General features: G+C 35.1%; 1 protein-coding gene across 1 annotated transcript; it reads right to left on the reverse strand.

Annotated features, from left to right (window-relative positions):
• Nucleotides 1-722: 722 nt before the first annotated feature.
• On the reverse strand, nt 723-1,487 carry LOC105548816 (60S ribosomal protein L7-like). The gene is given in 1 exon segment (XM_011993028.1): nt 723-1,487. A coding segment is annotated over 1 exon segment (747 nt). The 5' UTR covers nt 1,470-1,487.
• Between the last annotated feature and the right edge of the window lie 12,290 nt (nt 1,488-13,777).

A 13,777-nucleotide genomic window follows, 5' to 3' on the forward strand; every position in this document is an offset into this window, starting at 1 on the left:
ACCTACACTCATATTTCATTATAAATTTTATAATTGGCCTATCAATTTATGCAAATAAATGACAGTTTGGATTTTGGCAGGAAAAGCATTTAATCTGTGGAACAACTTCTAAAATATTGCCATCTTAACAGTATTATGTCTTCCAATCCATGAGCGTGAGGTGTTTTTTTCCTTTTAATTTGGTCTTTAAATTATTTTACTGATGCTTTGTGGTTGTCTGTATACAGACTTTGCATTTATTTAGATATATTTATTCACAAGTATTCTATTTTTTTTTTGAAGGCAAAAGAAAAACAACCCATTTATATGGTAGTTTATAAACAAGCGAAGGCCCAAGAAATAAATTTTAGAAACTGAATTCAATTTTTTCCATAAACCAAAGTTGGATTACCATACCTACAAATTATGTACAAATGCTTGTGAAACAGGCTTAGAATAAACCCATTTTGAATCACTCAGCACGGTTAAAAACAAAATCTTTTGTAGAGAAAAGCCTTTTTAAAACCTAAGAGATGTTTTTCAGACTCGATCCTGATTTTGCACAAAACGGGCAGTTGATTTGGCTTAATTTTATCACACACCAGACTTACCACAATAGTTAAGGGAAGACAGAGGCAGGCTAATAACAAAAAAAAATCACAAATACAACAATGTATTTCATTTTGAGAGCAGGTACTGTTTATTAAGCTGACGAGACTCGAAAAATAATCATAGTAGACACCTTAGTTCATTCTTCTAATAAGCCTGTTGATCTGGTCCTCCCTGTTGCCAGCATCTCCACCTTCTACAAAGTGGGTGGTCTTTTTCTTCATTCCACCTCATGGAGAAGATAATTTGAAGGGCCACAGGAAGTTATTTGCCTCTTTGAAGCGTTTTCCAACAGTATAGATCTCATGAATCAGATCCTCCATGCAGATGATGCCATATTTACCAAGAGATCGAGCAATCAAAGCGTTATCTGTCAAAGCAATTTGCTTCTTACTGATTTTGCCATAACCACGCTTGTAGATTAGCTCATTTACTGACTTCAGATTGGGCTACCCCCAGGCAATATATGGCTCTACAATCCTCAGCATATTAATTGAAGCCTTGTTGAGCTTCACAAAGGTTCCATTGAAGATTTGACGAAGGCGAAGAAGCTGCAATACCTTTCGGACCTTTGGGCTCACGCCATTGATACCTCTGATCCTGATGACAAATGCCAATTTGGGTTCAGCAGGTACATAGAAGTTGCCAGCTTTTCTTGCCATTCTCGCCATTCGAATTTCAGTTCTGTACATCTGCCTATATTCCTTGTGATAGTGCTTCGCTTTTTCATAGATAAGCTTCCTCCTTGCCTTTCGAAGCATCTTTTGGGCAAACTTCTTTCTCAAGCGCTTGATCTTCAGCTCTGCGAAATTCCTTCGCTTTTTCTTAAGGGTTTCTGGCACAGCAGGAACCTTCTTCTTCTTCTCTTCTGCACCTTCCATGGTTCCAGCCGCAAAAAGAGAAGTATTCTATTCTTTTTGATGATATTGTAAGTAGATTTTTGTGTTTGGGTCATTTTAAGGTTAATTCTAAGTTCATCGTTTTTATTATGTTTTTATGTTTATTGTATCTAACATGATTTCAATAAACTATCTAGGATTTTCTATATTCAAGATTATGTCATCTTCAAATGTACTTTTATTTCTTCTGTTATGTCTAAATGCCTTTTATTGCCTTTTCTTATGCAATTGCACTGACTAGAACCTCCAGTACAATGTTGATTAGGAATTTTAAGAGCAGACATCTTTGTCTTCTTCCTGATCTTACAGGGAAAACATTTAGTCTCACTGTTAATTCTGATATTACCTGCAGGTATTTTGTAGATGGTTTCTAGCAGCTTGAGGAGGTTATTTTGTACTCCTAGTTTCTTAAGTGTTGAATTTGTCAAACACTTTTCTTGTGTCAAGAAAGCGTTTTATTTTTTGTTCATCCTATGGTGTAATACACTGTAATACATTGATTGATTTTTGGATGTCAAACCAACCTTGAATTGCAGGATAAATCCCATTTGGTCTTTGTGTATAATTTATTTTTTCATATTTTGCTTGATTTAGGTAGCTGGTATTTTCTTTAGGAATCATGAGCCAATATTCATAAGAAATATCTGTATTCATTTTTTTTTTCTTTCTCATGATGTCTTTGCCTGGTTTTGCTATCAGGGTAATACTAGCCTTATAGAATGTGGTTAAGTCTTCTCTCCTTACATAATTTTTGAAAGAGTTTGTGAAGGATTGGTATTGATTTTTGTTTAGATTTTATAGAATTTATCAGGGAAGCAGTCTGGTCCTGTGCTTTCATCTGTGGAAAGTATTCAAATTGCCAATTCAGGTCTACAATGATTATCTATTTCTCCCTATGTTGGCTTTGTATCTATTTAGGAATTTGTCCATGCTGTTTAGGTTAGACAATCTGTTGTTATATAATTGTTTATACTATTCCCTTATACTTTTTTTTTATTTCTATAAAGTCAGTAGTGATATCTCTTTTATTTCTGATTTTATTAAATTGAGTCAACTCTCTCTTTTTTTCTTTTTTTGGAAAGTCTAGCTAAAGGATTCTAAATTTTGTTTATCTTTACCAAGAGGCAACTGTTGGATTTATGTATTGCTTCTACTTCCTATTTTATTTATTTCTGCTCTAATTTGTATTATTTCCTTCTGCTTGCTTTCTATTTATTTTGCTCTTCTTTTACTAGTTTCTAAATTTGTGAGTTTAGGTTATTGATTTGTGGTATTTCTTAGTTTTAATATGGATGTTCTTTATAATGGTCAATTTTATGTTACATTAATTTCATCTAAGTGAAAAAATGTTAAGTTATTGAGCAGGTTTATGAGATGCAGTGATATTATCAGCAGAGTAGAAGAAGTGGAAAAACTCTTCAATATTACAGGACGGCTTATGGAAGAACACAGTAGTGAAACTATTATGCCCTCCTTTACATAAGGGCAAAGCTTTTCAGAACAGATATTTATAAGCATAGTGTCTAGCATAGTTCCTTACATATACATAGGTTCTGAGTAAAAATAGAAAGAAAGACAAGAAAAATAAAATGAGAAAAGAAGGAAAGGAGGAGGGAGGGAAGGAAGGAAACATGGAAAAGGAAGGAGAAAAGAAATAAAGATGGTCTGGTAAAAGACACAGCTAAAAGGGCACTTTACCTTCTGAAGATAAAGAGAAAATATGAGGTTTGATGTGTATAGAGGGACTAGTTCTGGTGGGGTGATGGTGTAGGAATGGAGAGAACTCAAATATGTAACACTTTAATGATCTGATCTAAATTTTCCTTTTATATGAGTTAGAGTATTTATCCAAGCATGATCAGGGTTGAGATTAGCCATGGAGACTTGATAAAAGTCATAGTTATCAATATTGAGGTGGTTGGAAGAGATAGGTAAATAAAAACATGTAAATGAATTGAAGTATTTCATTGAAGACTCAGCTGAAATTGGAAACTGTTCTTTATTATCAATGCATAACAAATCAGCAAAATATAGTAGCACAAAAAAGCAACTCTATTATTATTCTTACAGATTCTGTGGGTTAGGAATCAACTGGGCACTTTCTGCTTGGGATCTCACATTTACTTGCTCCAGAATACTGAGAGAAAATATAATGACCAAGAATTAGGAGATCTCCTTGAAGTCAAATAATAATTATATAGCGAGTAAAATTACAAGCCATCAAGATTTCAAAGCTGGAGAAGATCTGAGTTGTGATTAAATCTATAATGTGACCATGCAAGAAAGAGATTGATACAAGGTAAGACTGGAGATAAAAGATGATTGTAGATGCTGAAGTCAAAGAACTGAATATTCATGTTAAAACTCTAGTCACCCACATGAATACAATAGTTAATAGGAATGATGGTGGGAAATAAAGTAGAGAGGGAAAGTATGAGGCAGATACTAAAATCTTCAATGATTATGAAAGACTTTGGGACCCAGAGCAATCTTTATGGTTACTAAAACATAGATTCACGGCATGGAGGCTATATTGGGTGTAAGAGGATACTTAGTGACACTCTTCAAATTTAAGTGTACATTATGTGGAAGAAGAAAAAGTCTCAATTTCGGTAAATTGTTGGGGGATCATGTATTACAAAAAAAGTCAGGCTTCTGTTAATGCCAGAAGTGGAAAAAGGAACAGTTTTGAGAATAGATAAGAGAAGTAGTGCTTTGCTTCCAAGATTGTTTTATAGAAATTGATAAAAATAATTTAGAAGGGAGGAAAGAAACAGGACATTGATTTGGTAGAAAATATCTTAAAACTGTGTAAGAATGAGAATATGAAAGAAGACAAATGGCAAGATGGGTGTCTATTTGGGGAGGTGACAAAAGTAGAAAAGAACGTGAGGCAGCAAAAACTAATGTGCTGCTGGTCTTCATCATGTTACAATTTTGTACGTAGTACATTTGAATGTGCCAGTTATTAATATTATGAAAGTTTGAATAATAATTTACTATACACTCAATATACAGTTGACTCTTGAATAATACAGGGGTTGGGTTGCTGACTCCCCACACAGTCAAAATTCCACTATTACTTTTGATTTTCCCAATATTCAACTAAGCCTACTATTCATCAGAGGCCTTATTGAAGCAGGAAATTTTCCCTGACTCCTTCACAGGTGGGAACTGGAGTGCACAGATGCCAGCAGGGGTGAGCTCCACTCAGTTTTACCCCGCTGTGCTCAACCCCTCATGAGAGGGAGTGCGCAGGTGAGCAGGTGCAGGAGCTGGGGTGAGTGCTTTTGGGTGCTGGAAGGAATGAACTTCATATTGGCCCTGCAGCAGCATCTAGGGGGATGCCCACGACCCCTGAAGCCCCAGAAGGAGCGTTACAATCAGTGCTTTTTAGCTTTGCCATCTACGGATAGCTTAAGTGTCAACAGCTCAGTGGAAGGTCAGTGTGACAGCCTTTTGCACCATGCCTGAGTTCTTTTCCAGTGTCCAGGAGGAATGAGGTCACATGAACAAATTTGAAGGATGATAAGTGCTGGGGATTTTATTGCTGATGAAAGTGACTCTCAGAAAGAAGAGGAGCTGAAAAGGTGATGGAGGAGGAAGATAATCTTCCCCTAGAGTCCGACCATTCCCAACTGGACTCCTCTCTGAAGCTACGCCATCAAGTTGTCCCTCTGAAGTCAAGCTGCTTCTCTCTGACCATAGTCTCTGATGTCCCAGTATTTCTCCTATTCTCCTCTCTCTGGTGACAGAGCCTGGGGTTTTAAATGGGCACAGGATGGGGGGTGGGGCACGCCATGGATAGTTTTGGAAAAGGCAACATTCAAGTGGGAAAACAGGGATGTGTGTTCTCACTCTGGGCCTCAGTTCCAGGCTTGAGGGTAGGGTCCTCAGCAGGGACCTGCCCTCTTCTGCCCACAATTTCTCTGCCTTCTGTCCCTATAATTACTGATAAACAGTTGCTTAACACATATTTTGTATGCTGTATGTATTATATATTGTATTCTTACAATTACGTGAGCTAGAGAAAAGAAAATGTTAAGACTATCATAAGGAAAGAAAATATATTTACTTTTCATTAAGTAGGAGTAGATCATCATAAAGGTCTTCATTCTTCTCATCTTCATTTTAAGCAGGATAAGGAGGAGAAAGAAGAGGAGGAGTTGGTCTTACTGTCTCAGGGATGGCAAAGGTGGAAGACACACCTTGTATAAGTGGACCCACGCAGTTCAAACCCATGTTTTCCAGGGGGCAACTGTATATTAAGATAAAAATCCAAGCAAATGTTTGTGGAACACATGAATATCACCGAAAATATTTCTGTTTTATATAGCGAAAATGAAAAATCACCGGCCCATTTAAATGCTCAGGTTCTGGAGTAAGAGCCTTGTGATCAATCACCTTTAGGAACTCAGGAAATTACTTCACATATTTTAGTCTCAGTTTCTTTATCTGTAAAACTACAATTATATCCACCTAGTACACAGGGTTATGTCAGAAACTAATATGATAATTGAGAGTAGCTAGCACAGTATTTGTACATAACTGATATTCATAATAATTCACTTAGGCTTAAAGCATATACAGACTAGAAATTATAGATACAATATTTTAGAGTTATTTGGTGTCCATGTTTCCCACACTGCCACGGGAAGGAAAAAGTAATGAAAATTCCTTTCTCTGGAAACTTAACTAGAGTATTGTACTTTCACAGCCATTGTCATGCTCTTTTAGCTGAAACTGACAATGATATATATACAGAATATCATGGTATTCCAAATCCAATTCACTATGCAGCAACATGGATGGAACTGGTGGCCATGTTCTTAAGTGAAACAACTCAGAATCAGAAAGAAAAATACTGTATGTTTTCACTTATAAGTGGGAGCTGAGTAATGTGTATGGAGGCCCCTAATAAATCAATAAGTTCACAGGAACTGGGAAGAAGCCCCATGCTGGTGAAACAGGGTCCTAACCCCACTGGCAACCACTTTGTGTGGAAAAAGCGCTGCTATTGTCTTGCAACTCCAGAACAGAAGGCATGCTGGTTGCAAGATGGCTAAAAGTAGCAGAGTGTTTCCCTCAGGCACCTGGAGAGGAAAGGCCTGGCAGTTAAAAATTACCCCAACATATTCTTAGCATACAGCACAATTACACTTGCATGTATACTCCTCCAACACTGTCCTATAAAACCCCCTCACATTTCTGCCTCTTGGTGGATAGCAGCTCTCTTGCAACTGCCTATTGCTACTATATAGCAGTGTTCCTCCCTAAAAATTCTCTTCTGTTGTTTTATTTCTGTCTTGGTAAATTCTTTTGCCACCTGGGAAAGCGACCCCAAACAGTTATTGCTCACAGCAGTGTGGACTGAATGACATTGGAGGCTGGGATGGATGTGGGGATGAAAAGGCAGAGGGGTGGATGAGGAGAAATTATTTAATGGGTACAGTGTACATTATTCAAGTAATACATACACTAACAGCCAAGACTTCACCTCTATTCGATATATCCAAGTAACAAAATTACAAATAAAATATAAAATATACAAATTTAAAAAAATTCAATTCACCTTAGGCTCTAAATGAACATCTTACTACTCTGATATTTTGAATTGTGATTACTGTGGTAACCATATGTCAACAAAAGAGTCAAACTCTGTAAAATATTTGAAGAGATTTATTCTGAGCCAAATATGAGTTTCCATGGCCTGTGACACAGCCCGCAGGGGGTCCTAAGAACATGTGCCGCCCAAGGTGGCCAGGTGCAGCTTGGTTTTATACATTTTAGGGAGACATGAGACTTCAATAAAATACATTTAAGAAATACATTGGTTTGGTCCAGGGGGACGCTTTCAGGTTATAGGTAGATTTAAATTTTTCTGGTTGACAATTGGTTGAGTTTATCTGAAGACCTGAAAGGAAATGTCTGGGTGGTGATAAGAGGTTGTAGAGACTAAAGTTTAATCATGCAGATGAAGCCTCCAGGTAGTAGGCTTCAGAGAGAGTAGGTTATAAATGCTTCTTATCAGACTTAAAGGTCTGTGTTGATATTAATACTGGAAAGGCATAATGAGGCACGTCCAACCCCACATCATGGCCTGAACCAGTGTCTCAGGTTAAATTTTGAAAGTGCCCTGGCCGAGGGGAAAGTCCATTCAGATGGTTGGTGGGCCTTAGAATTTTATTTTTGGTCTACACATACAGTAATTTATAAAGCCAATGTTTAGATTATGATAGAGATCAAGTGAAAAATGAGTATTCAAGATAGGGAACTGTGGTATACAGAGTAAGACCCATTATAATAGGTGTCAGGAGATAAGGACATGCCTGAGTGGGAGATTCCCTGAGTTGAGGCCTTATATATAATACTCAGTACATAGATGATGTGATATTATGCTCCAAATAAAATAACTATGGAGAACAAAAACCATTATCGGCATCATACCTTGTATCAGTTTTCTACTCTCATATAATAAATTACTACAAACTTTGAAACTTTAAAAGAGCCCCAATTTATTAGCTCATACATTTTGTAGGTGAGAAGTCTGGACAAACTGTGGCTGGATTCTCTGTTCAAGCTCTCATGGGGCTAAAAACAAAATGTTGGTTATGGCTGAGTTTTTTATCTGGGGCTTAGAATCTTCTTCCAGGTTAATTGGTTGTTAGAGAATTCATTTTGCTGTGGTGGAAGCACAAAGATCCTTTCCCCCCCATAAGCTATTGGTCTGAGACCACTCGCATCGCTTCCTAGAAGCCTCCCAAAGTTCAGAACCACAGGGCCCACATTAGCAATTCGCAGTGACTTCCTCATCTAAAATCCTTGGAGAAAACTATGTTTCAAGGGATCACATGATTAGGTCAGATCTACCCAGATAATCTCCTTATCCTAAGGCTAATTTGGGATTCTAATTACATTCGCTCAATTACTTCATAGCAGTACCTACATTAGGATCTAAATGAAAAACGAAGAGGTATGTATAGTAGGGGCCAAGAATCTTGTGGGGGGGAATCTTAGAATTCTGCCTGGTACATAGCTCATTTTAATACACTTCTGTTCAGTAAATGACACATCAAGCACATATAAATTCAGGAGGACCTCTAGTGCAACTTATTTTATTAATAGAGCAATGCCTTTCTTAATTATGAACATAGATGGTCTTACTTTAGTACCAATCTTAGAAAGTTTTTAGTCTTTATTAAAAGGTAGAGAAAAATAAAGTAAAAAAAAACCCGACTAGTTTCTTTTAAGCATCCATTCTCACTAAAAAGAAAGTAAAACTTCACCAAACTATTCTTTTTATGTAAGTGCTACAAATAAGCCAAGAATTGATTCAGTGATTTCATCCAAGTAAAAATGAAAATATGGGATTACCTCAATATGTAATAACTGTTACACTTACGTACAGCAACACAAATTTTTAAGAATAAAATAGAAAAGATAGGGAAGCTTAAAATAACGTAATTAACTGAAGCTAATGGACACATACGGGAATTTGTACTGTCAAATCAAAGACGCACATTCTTTTCAAGGATGTGTGCAATATTTACAAAAATCTACATATTGATAAATAGATAAAAAGCCACACACATATTAACATGTAAAGACACCCCCCAAATTACTCATAATTAATTAGAATATATTTATAAATACATGATAATAAAATCATATATACAAATCTTTCAGGTTGCAGATAAAAGGTACTTAAATAAAATTTATAACATGAAGTGCTAATAGTAGAAAAGTATGTTGAAAATTAGTTAACTAAATATCCTACAAAATATATTAAGGAACAGTACAATTAACTCAAAGGAAGTAGAAAGAAGAAAATAGTTAATGAAAGAGCAGAAATAAAAGAGAAAAAATATGTAATAGTAAGAATCAAATAAGCCAAAGTGTTCTTCTTTCAAAATAATAAAATAGATACAACTTGGCCAAAAGGGATGAAAAAGTAAGTATAGAAAGTAATATTGTGAATTAAAAACAAGATAACAATTAAAACAAGGCAAGTATTTGAAAAAAAGTATAATATTTATTTTAAACAATTGTGTGCCAATACATTTGTAAAGTTGGATAAAATGAAATTTCTTCTCAGAAAATTAGAATTTTCCAAGACTTAGTCAAGGTTAAATGAAATATATAAATTAACCTAGAGTTCCTTCAAAGAATAGAAAAAGTTGGAATATCCAGAATGAAATTTACAAGGTGCATAAATTTTATAACCAGAGAAGAATTGCCAGATAAAATAAAAAGCAGTGACACTTATGAATATAGATACAAAATCCTTAAATAATAGAAACAAGCTAAATTCACACACACACATGCACACCCTATGTACAAATTAGAATTATTATAGAATAATACAGAGATGATTTTAAGGTTAAATATATAGATGTAAGATTTACCAAATTGGGTCATAAGGGTGCTTTCTCCACTTGATACAGTCTATCTATCTACAAAGAAAAATACACTGCATATCATACACAAGTAAGATGATCATATGGAAATAGCTGCATGAAAAAAATATGTTAATACCTGGGTCTCGGTGTGATTATTAATTGTACCTTGTGGTAGGGAGAATAGCACCCCACAAAAGGTTCACACCCTAATTACCAGAATTTGTGAATATGTTACATTACATGGTAAAGGAAAATTAAGGTTGCAGGTAAAATTAAGATGGTTAATCAGCGGCCTTTTTAAAATAGAGAGATAGTCCTAGATTATCCAGGTGTACCAAATAATAAAAAAGCTCATCCTAAGATGATGTATCAATTTGAATCCATTGCAATTATAATTCCAACAGAGTTTTAAGTGTCTTTAAAATTGAACGAGGAAAACAGAAAAAAAGAATCAGAGGGAATATGATTACTAGAAAGTGGTCAGAGAGCTGTAATGTTTATAGCTTTGAAGATGGAGAAAGAAGGCCTCAATCCAAGATAGTCTCCAGCAGCTGGAAAATGCAGGGAAGCTTACAGCCTTCAGAAGCAACACAGCCCTGCCAACAGCTTAATGTTAGTCCTGGGAGATGCATTTTGGACTTCTGACCTCAAGAACGGTATATAATAAAGTTTTGTTGTTTAAAGTCGCTATGTTTGTGCTAATGTGTTACAGTAAAATTAGAAAAACTAATACATACACATTTTCACAAAAGGTCCTGGTTTGGGTGATAAATTACATGATGATCAATAATTGATATAACAGTAGTTGCATTCCTTTCAAAATGAGAAACGCAGTGATGATAGATACACTCACTCATTCTCTAAAACATCCCACTTGGGCTAGTCAGTCAATAAGAGTTGAAAAAGATATATATATAGAGAGAGAGAAGACATAAAATAGCTTTTTCTTATTTGCAGGAGGATGGCGATTGAGAGAAACCACAGGACAATGCAAAAAAATACATTATAATTCTTAAGACGATCTTAAGGTTGCTGGACGATACAAAGAAATCAACTACATTACTACATGTGAGCAACAAAGAGTTACAAAATGTAATGTTAACAATATGTCATTTAGAGTAGCCTTCAAACTACGTGTTACAAAAAATACATTTAACAAAGGATATGCAAAGCTCGGAGGAAGGAAATCATAAACTTTTTTGAAACAAATTAAAGTCTGCATAAATAATTGAAAATGTATGCATTTGAAGCCTAAATATTGGGGGGGGGAAGTTAATTCTTCCCCAAATGATGTATGAAGTCAATGCGATTGTAATGACAATTCCAACAAGTTTTTATGTAATTTAACAAACTGATTCTAAACTTTATATCAAAGGGCAAAGAGCCAAGAAAATTTAAGATAGTTCTAAATTAGAGAAATAAAATGAGCATGCTTGTCCTAAGCAATATAAACATTTATTATAAGGGCATATTGATTAATATATTAATATGAATATGAGACAACAGACCAAAAAAAAAAAAAAAAAAAAAAAAAAAAAAAAAAAAAGAGAGAGAGCAGAAAGCCCAGAAACCGATCTAAACATAGGAAATGTTAACAGATGATGACAGGACTGACATCACTAGTCAGCAGGAAAAGGATGGATTCTTCAACATTGGGGTTGGTGGCAAAAAGGTAAAAAAGAAAAACTTTAGTATTTTCAACACAAAGTAGAAAATAGTATTATGACTTCAGGTTAAGGAAGGATTTAACATAACACGAAGATCATAAGCAATAGAGAAAAAAACACTACATTAAAATAAAAGTATGTGTGTGTCTGCAGACACTATAAAGCATGTCAAAAGACTATCCACAAACACGGAAAAAATGTTTTCAATCTACATGAGTCACAAAAAGTTAATATCCACAGTATGTAAAAACCTTTTCCAAATCAATAATGAAAGGCAAACCACCTAATAGTGAAGCTGGAAATTCACTAAAGAATAAACTTGAGGAGCCAAGAAACATGAAAAACTGCTCAATTGGCCAGGCGCGGTGGCTCACGCCTATATAATCCCAGCATTTTGTGACGTTGAGGCGCGTGGGTAACCTGAGGTCAGGAGTTTAAGACCAGCCTCACCAATATGGAGACACCCCATCTCTACTAAAAATACAAAATTAGTCAGGTGTGGTGGTGCATACCTGTAATCCCAGCTACTCGGGGGGCTGAGGCAGGAGAATTGCTTGAACCCTTGAGGCGGAGGTTGCGGTGAACCGAGGTAATGCCATTGCACTCCAGCCTGGGCAACAAAAGTGAAACTCCATCTCAAAAAAAAAAAAAAAAAAAGATAAGAAAAGAAAGACTGCTCAATCACACTAGTAATCAATGAATTATGAACTAAACAACAATGGACCATTTCATGTGTTTTATTGGCCAAATTTAAGTAGTCTTTACAATACCACATTTTGGAAAGGTTGCAGAGCAATGGAAACTACCATAGGTATACAAGAAAACAATAGTACACATTATTTATTAAGATGCATGAGTGGCAAATTCCATATTTAAAATAATATGACTTGAAAACGCTACATGAGATTCTTCTACTACATTGGTAATGTTTTATTTTTTCAGTTGGCTAGGTGTTGGGTAAACAGCAATTGCTTATATTTTTCTTTAAAATATTTCATGTGGTTGTTAATAGGTCATAATTAAAAATGTAAGCATACCGGTAAAAGTTAACTTGGTCTATCTCATACATTTTTAATGGGGCATATAGATACCTGTATATGAACAGTAAATTGAAATGTATACGATCTTCTTAATAAACTAAAAATAATTTTGAAATGTTTTATCCACAAAAGGGTAAAAGATTAACTATAGTCAAGCATTATCATTCAAAGGGCAGTAGGACTAGCTGACACGATGTTTTCTTTTTCCCAAAAGAGAAAGAATTCATAACTACAATAGCAAATAGAGGCACAGGTTTATATTACTGAAGTAAAAACTTTAGTAAAAGAGAAAACAAAAATTTGGAAGAAACTTTTTCAGAATAAAAAAATGCTCAAATTAATTCCTGTTGTGACTGATTTCCCATTTATGTATGACAAGCAAAATGTTAACGATGTTTTTCAGAAATTATCATTTTGCAATGAAATATGTATTTATTTCAAAATGATAGTTTTAAGCAAATTCCTCAAGTTTGACAAGAAATGAGTCATTTGTACATAGTCCTTTTAAAATGTCTGTCAAAAAAAGAACAGCTTGTATTGCCTTCTAGCAATAAAAAATCCATACTTTATCACTAACGTTCCCATCCTGCTTTAATTATACACCTCCCAGATCAGCAACTCGTGGATAAATGCAAGTAAGATAATATTTGGATGGCATAATGGCTAGTCTTAAAATTAGAAGAAGGGTAAAATGAATTCAAGGTCGAAACCTTCCAGTAACAGATACGTGGAAATATTGGTCTCCCTGGGGTTCATCCAAAATGGTGAGTATGTTCTTTGTTACAGGTTTGCAATAATTGAGTTTCCTTCACTTTGGTAGTTCTCAAATTTATTTTACCCACAGAATCTTACACTTCAGGGGTCAGCAAACTTTTCCAGTAATGAGTAAACATTAAATATTTCCAGGTTTGCTAATCACACAGTATCTGTTGCCACCAGCACACCCATTGTAGCAGGAACACAGCCATAGGCAATATGTAAACTAATGATCATGGCTGTGCTCAATAAAACTTGACATTGGAGTGCCACATAATGACATTTCTGTCAATGACAGATCATATATACATTGGTGGTCACATAATATTGAAATGAAGCTAAAAAATTCCTACCACCTAGTGACATTGTACCTTAATAAATTACTAATGTGTTTCTGGTGATACTAATGTTAGAGGAAATAGAAAGAA

Source organism: Mandrillus leucophaeus, unplaced genomic scaffold, assembly GCF_000951045.1.
Source record: "Mandrillus leucophaeus isolate KB7577 unplaced genomic scaffold, Mleu.le_1.0 Scaffold422, whole genome shotgun sequence".
NCBI lineage: Eukaryota > Metazoa > Chordata > Mammalia > Primates > Cercopithecidae > Mandrillus > Mandrillus leucophaeus.